Source organism: Heliconius melpomene, chromosome 9 (genome assembly GCF_056956725.1).
Source record: "Heliconius melpomene rosina isolate 202511_hmr_F chromosome 9, ASM5695672v1, whole genome shotgun sequence".
In the NCBI taxonomy this organism is placed as follows: domain Eukaryota; kingdom Metazoa; phylum Arthropoda; class Insecta; order Lepidoptera; family Nymphalidae; genus Heliconius; species Heliconius melpomene.
Genome location: NC_140397.1, coordinates 5,030,196 through 5,047,620, shown reverse-complemented (window position 1 = coordinate 5,047,620; position 17,425 = coordinate 5,030,196). Strand labels below are relative to the sequence as shown.

Below are 17,425 nucleotides of genomic sequence, written 5' to 3'. Positions count from 1 at the left end.
TCAATTCTCTTGCATACCCTCCATTATTTAATATTCTCGCGACCCTTGAATTTAGTGGGCAGAAGGAACTTACGTGTTTATTTAATTTAAAAAATTACGTACTTTTCATAAGTTGATATTGTACATTTAAATTCTTCAGATATAGTTCGTTGACAGTACATTCACCTTGTTTATAACAACGCTTACAAAGACATTTTGTAAGGGTCTATTTTCGTAACATCTAATTACTTTTCTAAGAATATTTCTGCTTCAAACGAGAATTTTCCACTTTTCTGCTTATGTGAGAATGTATTTATTTTAAATATTCTTATAAAATTATACATATGTAAATAAAACAACGTTTATTTTCTTAGGTTTGTATTACTGAGTATTAAATCTACAAAATTATTACTAACATTATGTACATCATGGTTCAGGTTTTAAGGTGCATCGTCTCCTCTTAGCGGAAGATATTGATATCGGCGGCTGTAGGCAGGCCTCCTTTGTTGAACTAATACAGTTTCAGATCCTGATCTTGACTGTGCGACTTGATGGTTCATCTGACCTACTGGCACTGGAGTTACTGAATAGCCAGCAGCTACCAAAGCTTGAAACTCTTCAGGAGTATAAGCTTTATTATTTTTAGGTGGAGGCAAATGTGCTCTTTGATCTTCTAAGCTCTGTCCGTGCTGTTCTATGGCCACTTGCTCAGTACCAGAGTGTTGCTGTTGTTCTATTCTATATACCTGTTCCCTTTGAGGTTGTTGTACTTGTTCCAATCGTACTAAAGGTCTAGCGAGTTTCTTTTGTGCTATGTTTTTACTTACATAAATTGCAGACAAGGGAGCTTTAACTGAATCCATACTTCTTCCTTGTTCCATTGGCCTCATAGCTACAGCTGGAATTTCATATCTGTTTCGCTGTTCATTTGGTCGATATACTGGACGAAGGTAATATTGATCAGCAATTTGTGTAGGACGTTGAATCGAAGGCAAAGTTTCGTAATTAGTTTGTTCGGTTGGTGCAGGTGCTCGTAATTTTTCCGGTTCTGGGAAACGCTTCAAATAAGCAACTGGTCTTTCGTTGGACGCTATAAGAAGTCTTGGATGTTCCTGCCGAATAGAAATTCCTCTCGGTGTTTCAAGAATTCTGAATTGTTTAGGTGACGCTTCCTGTTGATATTGAATTCTATAATTGTATTGTGGGTTAAGGGGCTGCAATTTTGGTGCTGGCACTACTTTAAGACCTTGAGATTCTGGTCGCTCGTAAATAGTTTGTTGCACGGCGGTTGGTGCTGATTGAATAGGAGCGTAGCGAAGAGTCTGTGGTACTCTCTGATTTTGAGGAACAGGACGGAATGGCTGCAACTGTTGATGCTGTTGTTGTTGAACATTTGTGGTTTCGATCAGATACTGTTGAGGAGCTGCTGGGGCTTGTGTTGGAACAACGTGGACTTTTGGACGGAGTTTTGTTGGTTTCTTATTCGGTTTTTGGATATATGCCACATCCACCTGCAAAACATATAAAAACGTTTATATAATGATATAATAAAAATGTTTAAATAATAATATAATTAAGTTAACGCCATCGTAGTAAATTTGGTACATACAACGATGAGGATATAAAATTTATTTTATTATAAGGGAGAGAGAGTGACTAGAGTCTATTACTAGCTTAAATCTATATCTTACAAACAGGAATCACTAAATATTTAAATATAATTTACCTGTTGATACTGAGGTGCTATATTTTGTGGCTGAATTTGAGGTGATTGTTGTGGAAATGTTTGAGGTCGTACATCGTCCTGTCTGCCTGCCAATTGGTGACCCAATAAAGCAAGCAACTCTTGATCCAGAGATTCAGCCGAATTAGCACCAGTATCGCTGACTGATAATGCTGCTCCAACGGAAGCTTCACCACCATTCGACGTGAAGTGCGGACGGGCAATCACTGCGTGCGAAGGTTGCAGTGCTACCTGAAAAATAAATGCAGGAATATTTTATATTATTTGCAAATAATAATAATAATATTTAAATATAAAAAAAATGTAAATATTAGAATTATTTTGAGCATTTGTCGATAGAACAATCAACATAATAATTTTTGAAATTTATGTCAGTTTGTCCTGAGCATTTATTTGTAACAGCTTAACCAACTTTAATGCAGCTTTCAATATAGTATTTTAGCAAATTACTCTTAACATTTATTTAGTGTTTGTTTTATTTTAGGTAGTAGGTAGTTAGTATGTAGGTAGTTAGAACTCGATCTAATAAAAGCGTGATAAAAAAAGGACTACTGCTAAAATAACAACGTAACACGGTAATAAAAACATTCTTTTTGAAGTGGTCAGTTTAATTTTCCGATTCACGAACCGCAGCTTTCATAATATTTTTCTATAATAACTTACACAAGATGAAAAAAATATCATAAAGCTACCTACTAGAGTGTAATTAATATTATAGATATAATTAAGTATATATTCATTTCTTTTTATATATTTTAATTCGACATGATAAGAATATGAAGAATGAATATTTAAAGTATTAAATGATAATTTTAGCAATATTTCTTTCCATTCCATTTATTACTATTCAATTCCAATTAACACAATTATTTTTTTTTATTTGCATTTCTTCGCTCTGGTATCGAGACAAACCGCAACTTCCACATAGGGAACAGAGTATCTTAATATTAGATCCCCTGGTCCCTCTGCCTATCCTACTGTGTACGGGATACAGCGTGAAGTTAATTAATAAATAATGAATGTAAGACTTTATATCATTAATAAATACACAAAAAACCAATATAAATAGTTAAAAAAAAATACCTGTCGACTCAATTGCGGTTCTAAATAATAAAACTGCTGCAAATTTTGCCTGTGCTCCTGTTGAGGGTTGCCTGGTTGATACAGCTGTTGCAGTTGTTGGCCGCTCGGAATTGGTGCTTTCCGTTCTGGCTGCAGCTCTAACAGCTCTTGTGCGTTGAGAGAGAACACTTGGCCGGGCCGGTACTCTTGGGTTTGAACTCTGGAGTAGAATAAAGACCTAGTTATGAACACTGCTGTTAATGCAATATGTAAAAGGTATTTAACTGAAAATCCTTCATGAGATGGTAGTAATAATAATAGAAGTATTCTTCACACTGCTACTCGGGAGAGGTAATCTATTTTGAAACACTTCGTTCGTCTTTCAACTGCCGTACCGTAACTCAACGCCGCGGTTTATACAAAACTGGGCGTCGAGTTATAGTAATATGCCGTAATTCGATTTTAATATAATGTTTAATGCTATAACGAAGACAGAATCGTAATGAAATTTTACCACCAATTTTGCATTTTGTCGTGAAGAAAATGCAGAAATTAAATGGGAAATAATTACATATATTTTTACATATGGATATTAAAGAAATACACATTTTTAATAATTTAAATAAACGTAATAGTAAATATCCAATTACAATATATGCAGTTCCTACAAAAAAGTAATAATTAGTTTTTGTTGTGTACAAATCACGCTATATCGATTCGGTTCGGTTGGTAGAGAAAGGTTCGTTAATTTCATATGTGAAATTAATTGATGTTTCCCACAATTTCTTTTCCAATATCACATGTTTACTTTAAATATTTTGACTATTAATTAAATATAGACTAACTTGGATCAGTTGGAATTCGTCTGTATTAGTTGGGTAATAGGTTCGATCTCCACTCGAGGAAGTGAAATATTTATTAACGTTTATATTTCCATTTATTCGCTCTGGTGTCGAGGCGAAGCGAGGTGTTGAGTTCTGCCACTCAACACGCAATACCTCCAAAATTCTGCAGAAAGTAAGAAACGGAATGTCTTAACCCTAGGTTTCCTCTGCCTACCCTGCTTTGTGCGGGATACAGCGTGAAGCTGACTTGATTTTTGTATATTATGGAACTATATAATAAAATGCTTAAAGCTCTGTTAACATAAATATATTTTTTGTTCTCTTAAAATAAATTTATTTTATTACTTTATTTAAAAGTAGAATTGAAGATTTCATTATTATAAGCCATCAACCATGAGGTCTGAAGAAGAATATATACAAAAAATTATAGAAAAAACAACAATGAACAATAATTATTAAATATAATACAATATTTTCACATGACAGCCGTAGGTGCTTTCATTGAGAGCGATTCTACAGTAACATAACAATGTCACGACCAGATTTAAGTATGTCACGTCATATAAATTGAACAAAATTGTTATGGATATAAAAGCATTAAAAGGATATTTATATTTGTTTTTCTTTTATTTTTTGTTGTTAGAAATAGTAGGTATCTTATTACTGATAGAATAGAAAACATAGGTAAAAGTAATTTAATCGACTTCAAATACCTACTAAATACCTAGGTAAGTATATCATAATTCTGTAGGTCACCAGAAATGCACGAATACCTAAGAACTCATAAAAAGCAAAACCGATTTTGATAAAAATTGAAATGTTCACTAAGTTGGAATATTCTTCTTCTTCTTTCATTCATATCTCTATATAATTTTCAGTTCTGGAGAAATTAATGAATTATCATACTTAAATATTATCCAATTCCGATAACGTCACGTACCTACGTTGAAACTGATTTAAATGTCAAATTGATAGCCTCCTTTTTCGAAGTAGGTTAAAATTGTTTTCCCATACACAAATTCAAGGCGAAATGAATTGTGCTCAACTGGCACGCTCGAAACGCCATATATCGAGAAATCAATCACAAATTCAAATTTTCTACTTTCAATTGTTTTCTGGGCATTGTCTGTCGGAAACTTATTAATACCAAAGTTTTTTGTAGGTATCATATCCTATTTAGATATCATCATAATATAGTTTTAAATGGCTAAGTTTCACTTCACTGTGTTTGTCGTTATTTTACTTTATAAATATAAATTTACTATAAATATACTTAAATGTAAGAAGTCTTATATTACCTGTCGCCCTTTTCATCTTCTTGATTTTCTTCAACCGGTGCTACTTGTTCCTGAAAATGATAATTATGTGGAATTAAATAAAGTTTTCATAAAATATTTATATATAAAACATAGTTTAGTGTCAACATTACAATACAAACGATCTCGATGATGAGTGGATTTAGCCAATAGATGTCCATCACGTTCTAATAAACCAGTTAATCACAACAATGAAAATTAGCTACTTCATAAGCAAAATATCATCAAATAAAATTGAGGTCAGTCGTGCTGCCAGGGCTCAAGTGTGACTGGTTGTGAGTTCGAACCCCACTCGAGAAAAAGATATATTTATTTAAATGTATATTTTCATTTCTTCGCTCTTGTGTCGAGGCAAAGCGCGACGATGAGATCTAAGATCAGAATTCAACCGAAGATGGGGAACTTAACACTAAGTTCTTCCCTGCAATTTGCGGGATACAGCGTCAAGCTCATTAAATGTCTATCACGATCTAATAAGTCTGTTAATCACAACAACTGAAATTAGCTGTCTTGCAAGCAAAATAACCATTTTAAATTCTCAAAGTACCAGCCTTGTCGTAAATTACTGGTGACGACGGTTTATGTCAAAATGAGGGCTATAATTATGTATTACTAAGCCCCGGACGGTGAAAGGAGATATGTGGAAACAGAGGGAGTGTATTGCGTTTCCTGTTTTAGAACAAAGCTATCATTTGTGCTATCAAATGTATGTAAGAATTATGTATGTACGTGTAGATCTAGATTTGTTTTTTTTTATTATATAAATTGTTGTTACAATTTGTTTTAATTATGATTTAATTAAAGTTGTTTTAATTTGAGGTATTAAAAACACACACACACACATATATTTATTAATTTTGTAATTTAGACAAATTAAAAGTATACAGTATTTATAATATTAGTTGTCAATAATATAATAGTAGACACGCGATGACATAAAACGTAAAAAAATTTTGAAACTCAATATTAAAAAATTATTACATTTTCTGTCCATATTATTACACTTGAAATATTTAATATTTCTTTTAACTTAAATTACAAATTAATTGCTAATTATTAACTACTAACTATTAACTAATTATTTCTTTTCAACAAATGCAGATGATGATGACACAATTTCACTCCATAGTAGTATTATGGTTTGGAATTGGAACTTCCAAGCATTCCAATTATTTACTCCTTCCAGTTTTATTACTATGCTGTTTCCTTCCATCGTGATTATTTCATTGCTTGTTCTTCTTTTTTATTCCTTCCCGGCAACATAACCTCCAAATTCCAATACCAATGCCGAAGCGTCGCATGAAGTAACGCTGTTTTAATCTCGCCAATATTAGAAATAGTGGCGAGGTTAAAACAGCGAAACTTTTCTATGATTGATGCAATCTTCTTTATTATTATTACTACATGGTCTAAGCCCATAACTCGTTGTATTAATATGGTTTAATAAACATTCAGCTAAAGTCCGATACAACTACTATTACCGACGGGAATCGGTGCGGCGTGAGGGGGGGTGTCTATGTGGAGATGTCAAAATTGTTTTTTAATATTGATAGATTGTTTAATATAACACTATAATAAATGTAGATTATATTTTTTACGCATGATTTGATATTAAAATAATTAATAAAATTATCACTACTATTTACAAATAATTACTAAACATTAATTTATTTCGTATTGTAGGTGTAACATTATAAAACTCATTTCTATTTAATTTTTATACGATTTTCTATCAAAATAATAAAAAAAATATAAATAAAAATGAAAATTTTAATAAAAATTTTAAAAGTATTTTAATTAATGGCAACTATTAAAACAATTATCTGTGTGTGAACAGAACTTAGCCGCGGAACGGCTAAGTTTTGTTGTATTTACATTATTTTGTTTGACTTTAGACACTGAATAATTATTAAGTGTTTTAAATTATTTGGATGTTGTTTAATATTAATTTTACCAATAATCGGATTTCATGTGACATGTGATTGATTACTGAGTATTTTTCTCAAATGTGAAACTATTGTGTCAGTATTTGAGTGTACTATCAAAACATACATTCTTTTAAGACATTTCAAGTAAATGTTGAGTTTTTATTGTTATTTTGTTATTATATATGATGTAAATATTAGTGGTACTAAAAGGAGAATGCGACAACGACGATGTAAAACTAATGTTAAATGTAAGTACCTATCTTTCGTAGTTCAGTATCATTTTTAATTTAATTTTGTGGGTGGTTCAATAACCATGCATTATTTCTAAATAATTTCATAATAAAGGTATAAGAGATAAAGGTATAAGAGATAAAGGTATAATAAATTGCCTTAAAGTAGGATTTTATTAAAATTTAATAAGCTTTGAACGCTATTTTGATTTATTATAATAAATAGGTAATTGCGTGAAAAACAATGCGAGATATCGTTCTTTCTCGTTCGGTTATGTTTTGATGATTGAAAAGTAGAAGTTTGGCAACGGTTCGTAGTATTTTTGTAGTAGTATATGTATGTGTGCGTCACACGAAATACAGGAGAAAGAAGGAGGAGAATGTAGGAGAAAAATCGTGAAATGAAAAAAAAATCCTACGTCCAAACTGCTGAGGCATCGTGATTAATTATTTCTTTAGCCCCGGGTTGGAAATATTTTACCCTATATGCAGTTTCAGTAAAAGGAGCGCTGCCTCTTCCACCCTGTATATCATCTCTGAATCTTGCAAATAGAAATAATCCAATACTAAAGCAATAAGGCAATTAGTTGTGGTCAGTCGTAGCGTGTGGGTTCGATTCTCACTAGAGTTAACAAAATATTTAATTTAAATTAAGGTTAATTAATAATTAATAATTAAATTCAATATCTTAACACTAGGTTCCCTTTGTCTCCCTGGATGCCGGATGCAGCGTAAAGCGTATAAAAAAAATAAAGCAACTAAGAGTCAAAGAAAAAAGCCATGTCATTTGAAACGGCTACCTTTATCAATTTTAAATTACTCAACTTTTATTGAAGGTTCCAAATTGGTCATTTGCGTCAATTTTTTTCTAGTAATGACAAGTTGTTAGTTACTTTCGTATATTAAATGGAGATTGTATTGTCATAGACGTTTTATAGAGAAAGTTGATAAGAAACGAAACTGCTGTGACCCCGAATGAATAATTGTGTACAAAGATGGTAATTGTTAAATACAAAGAAATAAAAAATACAGCAGTAGGAAAGGGAACCTAGCGTTAAGCCACTCTGTTCCTCATTTTCCACTGAACTGAAGGCATGGCGTGTTGAGTAGCGGAATTAAACGCCGCGCTTAGTTCGACACAAGTGTGAAATGAGAATATAAATTTAAATAAATCAAAATTTAAAGCATAAAGCTAAAAAGTCTATGCAGAAATAAAACATTTTTGATACTTTGTTAACCATTTTTTGTTATGTTAGAATCATTCGACAGGCAATGACTCCAGAAGTTAATGGAGAATGGGGAATGAAAGTGTCTTCATGGGAACGGAGTATCATAACACTAGGTTCCCACGTTCCCCCTGCCTACCCAGCAGGGTAGCAATATGTGGGATGTAGATTAACAAAGTTACCAAACAAACACACTTTATTTAAAACCCTAATTTACTACCTTTTCTTAACCCTAAATACCTAATTATTATAAGCAACACAAAGACATCCTGCACAAAGATTGCAGTACGACCATATTTCGTAACATTCGATCTTATCGTTATTAGATTATTTCGATAGAGGTTTCGTGTACTTGTATAGGAAAATATCACTGGTCTTTAGCTCAGCGGACAGTCAGAGGAAGGTGACGAAATCTGGGTCACAGTGAGTGGTACGTACTCGTAGGATGAAATAGTACTGAGGACTCGGTAAGCTTTCTAAGCTTAAAAGTCTATTTATGTATAAAAAAAAGCAAATAATATAGCTATTAAAAATACATATATTTCACGCTTAATCCCGCATATACAAGCCTAGTGTTAATACACTCCGTTTCCCTTTTTCCACCGACTTTTTCGAGGTATTGCGTGTGGCGGTGGCGGATCTCAACGCCGGGCTTTTGCACCTGGTGCCAGAGCGAAGAAATGAATAATAATTGATTCCACCGAGTGGGGATCGAACCTACACCCTACCCTACCCTTGTGCTTCTGCGCCACGATGGTTTCATTATGAACGGTAGTTATAAAAAAAATATTAGATCCGGCAGCATTCTCTCTCTATTATGCAAGAAGCAATCATTTACAATATTATATTAATAGAAAAAAAAATTATGTATTTAAATTATATTTGTTTCCATTCAATGGCCGTATTTCCTTTATATTATGATAATATTATAAAGTATAATCAATTTATTATACCACTTTTATTACCGGTAAATAAATAATTAATTATTATTTTTATAACTGTTATTATAAATAATTATTTATTACTTTTATTGAATCGGCAATGAGTAGCGTCAGCAAAAACAGCTGTAATACGTAGAAGTATTTTTTTTTCAGTAAAATTGGTTTGTTTACTTTTAAAACTTTTATTGAGGTTAGTGAATAATAAAATGAATATTTCATACTTAACAACTCCTTTAAGTTGTTTTTATAATTTTGTGCATACGGTCAGTTTTGAGGCCAGTTTTGGCACAAGGGTACAAAGGTGCAAATGTAAACGCGACTGGTTGTGGGTTTGATTCCCACTAGAGGAAATTAAATATTTAAAATTTTAATCTCCTCGCTATGGTGGTGGTTGAGTTCCATTACTCAACAAGCAATATATATCCAGAATTTGGCGGAAGTGTCTTAATGGGGACGGAGTGTCTTAATAGTAACTTTACGGTTCCCTCTGTCTACTTTGCTACGAGCGTGTTACAGCGTGAAGGGAAAAAAACATATTAAGTTATTAACCAAAATAGTAATTTTATATCTAAGGTTAACAATATTATTTTACGCTGCTAGTCTCTATAAAGATTTCTTCCACTGATAAATGTATGTAAAACTAGCACTACATTTAGGTAATGGGATTCGAATGCAAATATTAGGAAGGCAGAATAATAGCGATGTTTCAAGACTTCTAGATAAAAGATTTACTGCACAAGCTACGAGATGTGGATAACAATATCTGAATAACAATTTACGTTACTTATGAAAATGAATGAAAATTTTACTTCGGAAAAATATTTACAGTACTTTAAGTATGTGAATATTTCATATCATTTACTCTATGGAGTAAATAATAATAATTATATTGTACTAGCGGCCCGCCCGCGGCTTCGCCTGCGTGAACTATGTTATTATTAATTTCTGTCTCCATGGCTACGTCCTAGTGACGTCTATGCAAAATTTGAGACTCCCAGCACTTGTTGTAACGAAGTTTCATACCAACTTTCGACCCCAAAAACAACCCCTTAGAAGTCGAATATTGCAAATTCCCGCCTTAGCGAGCACCTACGTCCTATAAGTAACTCCTATGCAAAATTTGAGATTCCTAGCTCTTGTAGTTTCTGAGATTTCGTGATGAGTGAGTGACCTTTCGATTTTATATATATAGATTAAAAATAATTCCGCTTAATAATTATGAATTATTTTAATTGAGGTAAGGCAATTCTGATCTGAAATTACAGGATTTAAATGCCATTCAGAACGGATATTTATATAATTATTATATTTAAATTCGACGGAAAGTAGAGAGAGGAGTGTGTTAACACTGGGCTTCCCTCTGCTTACCCTGCCCCATGCGGGATACAGCGTGAAGTTTTGAATGTTTAAGGTATTTAAGAAATAATAATAATATAGCAGCTTACCTGTTTTCTAGCCGTCCTATAAACGAGTTGTGGAGTGCCCTCGTCGGTCTGCCTTTTGTCCTTATTTTGAACTTCGACCTTTTTGTTAGCGTCTTCAGAGCGAGCGCACACAGCGAGAGCTGTAACAAACAGATTATTTTTATAGTTTCTTCTTATATATATGTTTAATTTTAAATTATATATAACTAAGTTGTTTATTTTTAATAAAAATAAATTCGTCACAGTATTTTCAATATTGTTCTAATAAGATTCCAAAAAGATAAACTTCTTTCGATTATTAGGGTTAATAATTTGGTAAATGTTAGCTTTATTTTGTTTTAAAACTAAGGAAATCGAAAACATTATTTTTTAAATAAAATTTAAATACACAAATATCATTAGGATTGTGTACTTCAAAAAGAAAAAAACGGAATCCTCATAGTTATGCAATGTGGCATGATGTAAGAAGGAGAAGATACAGAGATAGAATAAGGTATGTCTTGGAATTAGAACGGGAACCTTGGTTGGACGCGTCCCACTCGCACTTGACCAGTTTTTATACTAAATATAGACATCAAATTTATAACATGTCATACTTTTCCCCCTATATTTCTATCCGTTTACCTTCAAAAAAGAATATTAAAGGAACTAGATCCAAAGGTCTAAGTTCAAGTGATTCCGTGAGAAGCCTGACATTAAGTGCAGAAGATGTACCGGGCTAAATCTTAGCAATCTTCGCCTTATGCATTTCGCTTCTACCGTTTCATTTGGTTTATGTTTGAACTGCCGCCTAGCATTGTATAACGTTATAGTTATAGGTTAACGTTATAAAGTAGAAACGAGGTAAAATGATATCATCAATTATTATAATATTATTGGTGTTATACAAATGTATATTAACGCCCTCGATGGATGTAAGTTCAATCCCCATCAGGGGAAAAAAATATGCTTAAATTATTTACTTTTTCCTGATCTGGTGGAGACAGCGCGACGTTGAGTTTTGCCACTCAACTGGAAAATCGTGGGGAAAATTGGGAATGAAAAGTCTTAACACTACTATACAGGTAGAACTGCTGAACGTACTATGCGAGAAATATGTGAAAATGTGTTTTATTAACCTATTTGCCAGTTTGTGCTGAGTTTGTGTTTGTGTTGAGTAGCTGAAGTCAACACCGCGTTTTGCCTCGACACCAGAGGGAAGAAATGGAAATATAAACGTAAATAAATATTTCACTTCCTCGAGTGAGGATCGAACTCACAACCGTCGCGTTACAGTCACACCCTTGTGCGCCGCGCCACGACGGCCTCGATTATTATTATTAGTAATTAAATGAAATATTATTAATTTGAATTATTAAACAATATAATTAATTATTTTCTCTAATATATTTTATAGATTTTAGAAAATCTACCTAATTGGTTCTTGTTACCTGCCATAGTGTTAGATATTAAATCTTTCATATGACAGAAGCTTGGAACACAGCTGTAATCCGTTCATTATAAACTTTGTTAGAAACATTGTGAGATCTCAACCACCGCAAATTTGCATAATAGCTTAGAAGAGATGTACAAGAGTGAACTGTAATTTTATTCTTTGGGAAGTAATTATATATTAAAATATATTGAGAAGAAGAAGAAGTAATTTTAATTTTTGTGTACATAAATTAAATATTTCCCATATAGGATTCGAACCTACAGATATCATGTGTATAATCACTTTACATATAGAGAGTTATTTTTTTTTAGTAAGTAGTAGTAAGAGTAACTGGCCAAAACAAATGTTTGCCATTAAATATAATGATGACTATTAAAAAAATATTCCAAGAAAGGCATAATGTTTTCACCCCCTGCATGATAGGATAAAAGTGATATATCACTCTGCAGGAGAAGTCCTATCAGTACATAAGAAAGCTATGTGAAACGATAGAAGGTAGAAAAGAAATGTGATTTCATAATAAAGATAAGATATCAGTTATATATCACTCTACAGGAGGAGTTGTATTAGTATATAAGAAAGCTATGGGAAACAGTAAAAGTTTTTTATTTCGACTTTTCCTGATATTAATTTTTAGCATTCCATACATGCACCGTGGGGGTGCCCAACTAATGGCGTTAGAAGGAAACGAGCTCATGGCGATGCCTAGAACTAGAGATTTGTGGCCTGCCCTAGCCCTCTCTACAATATTTAATTTCTTCTCAGAAATGTGACTAAAAATTTTAATAGTAAGCTGCAGTTTTGTAAAAATAATATAGGTATAATTTAAATATCAAAATTTAAAGTAAAAATTAATCTCTCTAGCCATTTTATTGTTATAAAATAATAGGCATATGCATGTGATTGTAAAGTTAACAGTTGTGGGTTCAATTCTAGGGAATTCTAGGGAGGGAATAAATTCTTTAATATTTTCATTTCCTCGACAGGCAATACCTCGAAAATACGATGGAAAGTAAATAATTGAATTACGGAGTGTCTAAACACTACTATTTTCAATGGAATAAGTTCATATGTGATAGCTTAGTAACCTTCAATCGGTAAATGAACGTAATCATAATAACAATAAATTATAAAAACAAGTAAAAGCACTTAATAGGTCCAATTATAAAAATAAGAACCTGTGACCTTCCTAATAATTAGTCCAACTAATGTATTAAACAATCATAAAATAACCTTTACTTTAATTAAATATTCTACTGAGCTACCTACAAGATGACAGGGTGGTACGGAACTCGGCTACAAGTTCGTAATAGCATTACTTTCCGCCTGCAGTCTGTAAATTAGTTTTGTTCTGGTGTGCTGGTCTTGTGCTGTGTAAGCACCTACACCTATACCTAGGTTTTAGATCTCACTGGTGACCTACAGCTTGAGTTTTAAGGGAACCTTAGGGGTTAAGAAATAAGAATGTATATAAAAATTTCAACGTAGTGGTCATCGTACTCGCGCCTCTTAGAAGCCATCTAAGGGTAGTCGATTTCCAAGAGGTGCGGATTTGAATCCCGCTGTGAAATATTTTGTATATATGTATATTGTCAGTGTGGAATACCATTTCATCACCATCACCAAAAGACTTTGAAGACATTTTATTATAAATTGAAATAGAATCCATCGTGGCGCAAGCGTATATACAGTACGGGGTCGTGGATTCGATTCCTACTCGGAGCAATGAAAATAAAAAATGTACTATATAGGTAAAATATATACTTCATTTAAATATAAGTCCTATATATGATGTAAAACTACAAGATAAGCTAAAACTTCGAAATTGTATCACTTTCTATTTATTAGTCACCGTCCTTTGTTCTGCAACTATCAGTTAAATAACCAGGTCTACTTTAGGGACGATTATATAACGCTATTGTTTAAATTCCCTATTGGTTATAATTTATATAATAAGATTTTCTTATTATATTAATTACTTAATGTAATATGTAAAGAATGTAATGTGTGTTTTGTATACGGAGATAACAGATTCAAATTCTCAGAACGACCCAATTTCGTTGCACTTAATAGCTTTATAGAATTAATGATAATTAATAATGGAGCACAGGCCGCCCTCCAACCAGGTGGACCGACGACCTTAGGAAGACAGCGGGAATCCGCTGGATTCAAAGGGCGCAGGACCGGACGGAGTGGCGAGAATTAGGGGAGGCCTATGTCCAACAGTGGACGTTAAAAGGCTGATGGATGGATGGATGGAAATAATAAATAATACATATATGATTGTTATCATAAATAATGTCTGTAATTGACATTTGACACTTGTCATCGATTTGGCGTTTAAAATATCCATCTATGATTTGGTAGTTAAGTAATGAATTACTATAGAATTATGATTATATTTAATAGATTTATAAAGTTAATAGTAATTAAATAATAAATAATATATATATGATAATTACAATAAATAATATTTTATAATTGATAATGGACACTTGTCTAGGATTTGTAGTTTGATACATCTGCCTATGATTTGCTGGCTGGTGATATAAAACAATGGAATTACGATAATATTTGACTTATAGGATTATTGAAAATCTATACTAATATAATAAAGCGGAGGAGTTTGTTTGTTTGTTTGTTTGTTTGTTTGTTTGTTTGTTTGTTTGAACGCTAAGATCTCTGGATCTACTGGATCTATTTACTTTGTTTTTGTTTTGTATGAAAGCTGCATTCTTCAGAAATGCTATAGGCTATATAACATTACATTACACATATATACTAATAAATTAAAATACTTTCTAATTTGACATGCAATTTATTCTGCCATGTTAATAACAACCGTCGTCGCTACGCGACCGCGTTCGTTACCGCGTCATTTTGATATTCATCCTTATGAAAATAAATATAATAGTCACTTTTAGCATTTCATCTAGATTGAAATTATATTTCTATAGAAATTATATTCTTATATTTCAAGCAGGCGTAGCCGCGTCCGGGTCCGCTAGTGTATTATATATCCTCGGCGATGTTTATTATAAATGTTAGAAGATCATTATTATAATGTTAAGTGAATCAACTATTATTGTAATTGCAAATGTGGTACGTATAGTACAGGTAAGTTATATGTATTTATCAGTATAAATAGTTTATGAATCAGCCCAGTAGCTGGAGCAGTGAAAGGCGAGTGTTGTTATAACGTAAAGGGATCCCTTAAGCCTACAATTGTGGTTACAAGTCCACGGCACTGCTCCAAGCTTCAGATCATTTAAAAGGTAACATAACGTTACTTATGGCTACCATCCGCTTCTGATGTTTATTCGATACGATAATCTTCCAATTATTCTAATTTATCTTTATTTATTATATCTACTATCATGATTCTAACACACTCTTGTTAAGATGAATAAAAACAAATACATTTTTTCCATTATCTTTTTAACCGCACAAAGTCTCACAACGTCTCTAAATATGGATCAAACACGAAGGAGTGTTTCAACACTAAGCTCTCTGCCTAACCTGCTACATAAGCGAAAAGCTACAAAAGTTATTAATGAATTAGATTTTTTTTTATTATTATTGTAAAAAAATATGCTATGGTAAGATGAAGACATAAAATCAGTTTAACAACCTGAGGGAGGACGGTTATGACTTCGTAATTACATCACAGCGCTCGGCTGCAGTCTGCAAATTCATTTTGTAACTATTGAACTTCATCAAAGTAAGCAATGGAGTTTGAATTAGATTTAAGAAAGGTAATTGGTTGAATTGGTTGAGGCCGTTGTGGTGCAGAGGCGAGTAAACGCGACGGTTGCGGGTTCGATTTCCAGTCGGAGGAATGAAATATCTCCTAGTATTATAATTTCCTCGCTCTGTTAGCAAAGTGCATTTTACACGCAACGCCGCGAGACATCTGTTGAAAATGGAGAACGTATATATAGTGTCTTAATGAGAAAAGAGTGTCTCCAAGAACCAAGTTCTCAAGCTCCCTCTGCCTACACCTACGTGAAGGAAAAAGAACACATGGTATGGTACAAATCATGGTGATGAAGTTTGACAGTGTGACTGCTTGAAGGTTCATTCTTTTAAGTGCACTAAATTATTTTCAATTATGCGCAAAAGATCTTCAATTTGGTTGGAAAACAGATAATGAGAGAGAAAGAGAGAGAGAGAGTTGAGAGAGAGATGAGAGTTAAGATTTTTTTAATCATTCAATTCTGTGGCCAACCTGTGGCACTCGAGGAAATAAAATGTTTTCATTGGTCCCTTTATTTTAATTTATTCATTCTGGTGCCTCTAGAATTCGACGGAAAATGGGAAACGGAGAGTATTAGAGGTTCCCTCTGCCTACTCTGATTTGTACGGGATCTAAGATAACATTCAATTAAGCTGACAAAAAATTATGAAAGATGGTACCTAAGTTTTCTAGATAACTTCCCTATTATAAATATTATTTCTATTGGAATGTTAGTCCACCTAGCACTAGTCTTCGATTCTACGATGGCTTAAAATAACACCATGCAGCTCATTGAAATATAATATTTTGATTTATAATATAATGTTTTGCTTCTGTTAGAATTTTATCATCTATTCTTAGAAGATAATTGTTATTTTTAGAGTTAAATTATAACCATTTTCTTCATAGTTTCCCCTTGTATTTCGCAGCAGGAAAAGCGGAGGAGGAACCTAATGTTAAGGTTATCCGTTTCAATTAAGTCACTCCCGTTAACTACTTTCCGTCGAATTATGGAGGCATTGCGTGTTGAGTAACGGAACTTAACGCCGCGCTTTGCCTTGTTACCAGTGTAAGCATATTAAAATGTTAAATATCTTGTTTCTTCGAGTGGGTACGAACCCATAACCTGCGTTTACAGTCATAGTGGCCTCAATTTACAATTTTTAACCATAAGTTAACTAAAAAAATCTAAATCACTCTCTAAGCCATCAAAAAAGGTCAAAATCTTAGAAATAGCCATAACAGTTTCACAGCATCCGTTTATAAAAAACGTCAATTAACACTGTTTTCCCACAGTTTGAAAGGAAAAATAGTAATTCGCAAACAAACAAGCCGCGTACTCCAACACAGCTATGACTCATTGGGTTACTTCATGCAATCAACAAACTCAATTTACTTCGCTTCGCTTTTGATGTGCCAGAGCGAATGTGAAATAAAAAGTTTATTTTACTATTTTAATATTGATTTAAAATACGTTATACATGTTTATTTTTTTACTATTTTGTGGAAATTAAGAGTTTAGTGATATAATTCTCCGTTCATTATGTTATTTAGTGATA

General features: G+C 32.7%; 2 protein-coding genes across 2 annotated transcripts in view; one reads left to right on the top strand and one right to left on the bottom strand.

Annotated features, from left to right (window-relative positions):
* Positions 1–340: 340 nt before the first annotated feature.
* Positions 341–17,425, bottom strand: part of LOC146536328 (uncharacterized) — a 45,188-nt gene continuing 28,103 nt past the window's right edge. Inside the window, exons 2-6 of the mRNA XM_085190268.1 lie at positions 10,717–10,835; positions 4,929–4,978; positions 2,807–3,005; positions 1,706–1,954; positions 341–1,490 (exon numbers count right to left, since the gene is read on the bottom strand). Coding sequence (XP_085046394.1) covers positions 420–1,490; positions 1,706–1,954; positions 2,807–3,005; positions 4,929–4,978; positions 10,717–10,835 — 1,688 coding nt within the window. The 3' untranslated portion in view covers positions 341–419. The remainder of the gene's footprint in view (positions 1,491–1,705; positions 1,955–2,806; positions 3,006–4,928; positions 4,979–10,716; positions 10,836–17,425) is intronic.
* LOC146536325 (uncharacterized) overlaps positions 6,802–17,425 on the top strand; it is a 124,930-nt gene continuing 114,306 nt past the window's right edge. The window contains exon 1 of the mRNA XM_085190270.1: positions 6,802–7,122. The gene's annotated coding sequence lies outside the window, so the exon portion shown is untranslated. The remainder of the gene's footprint in view (positions 7,123–17,425) is intronic.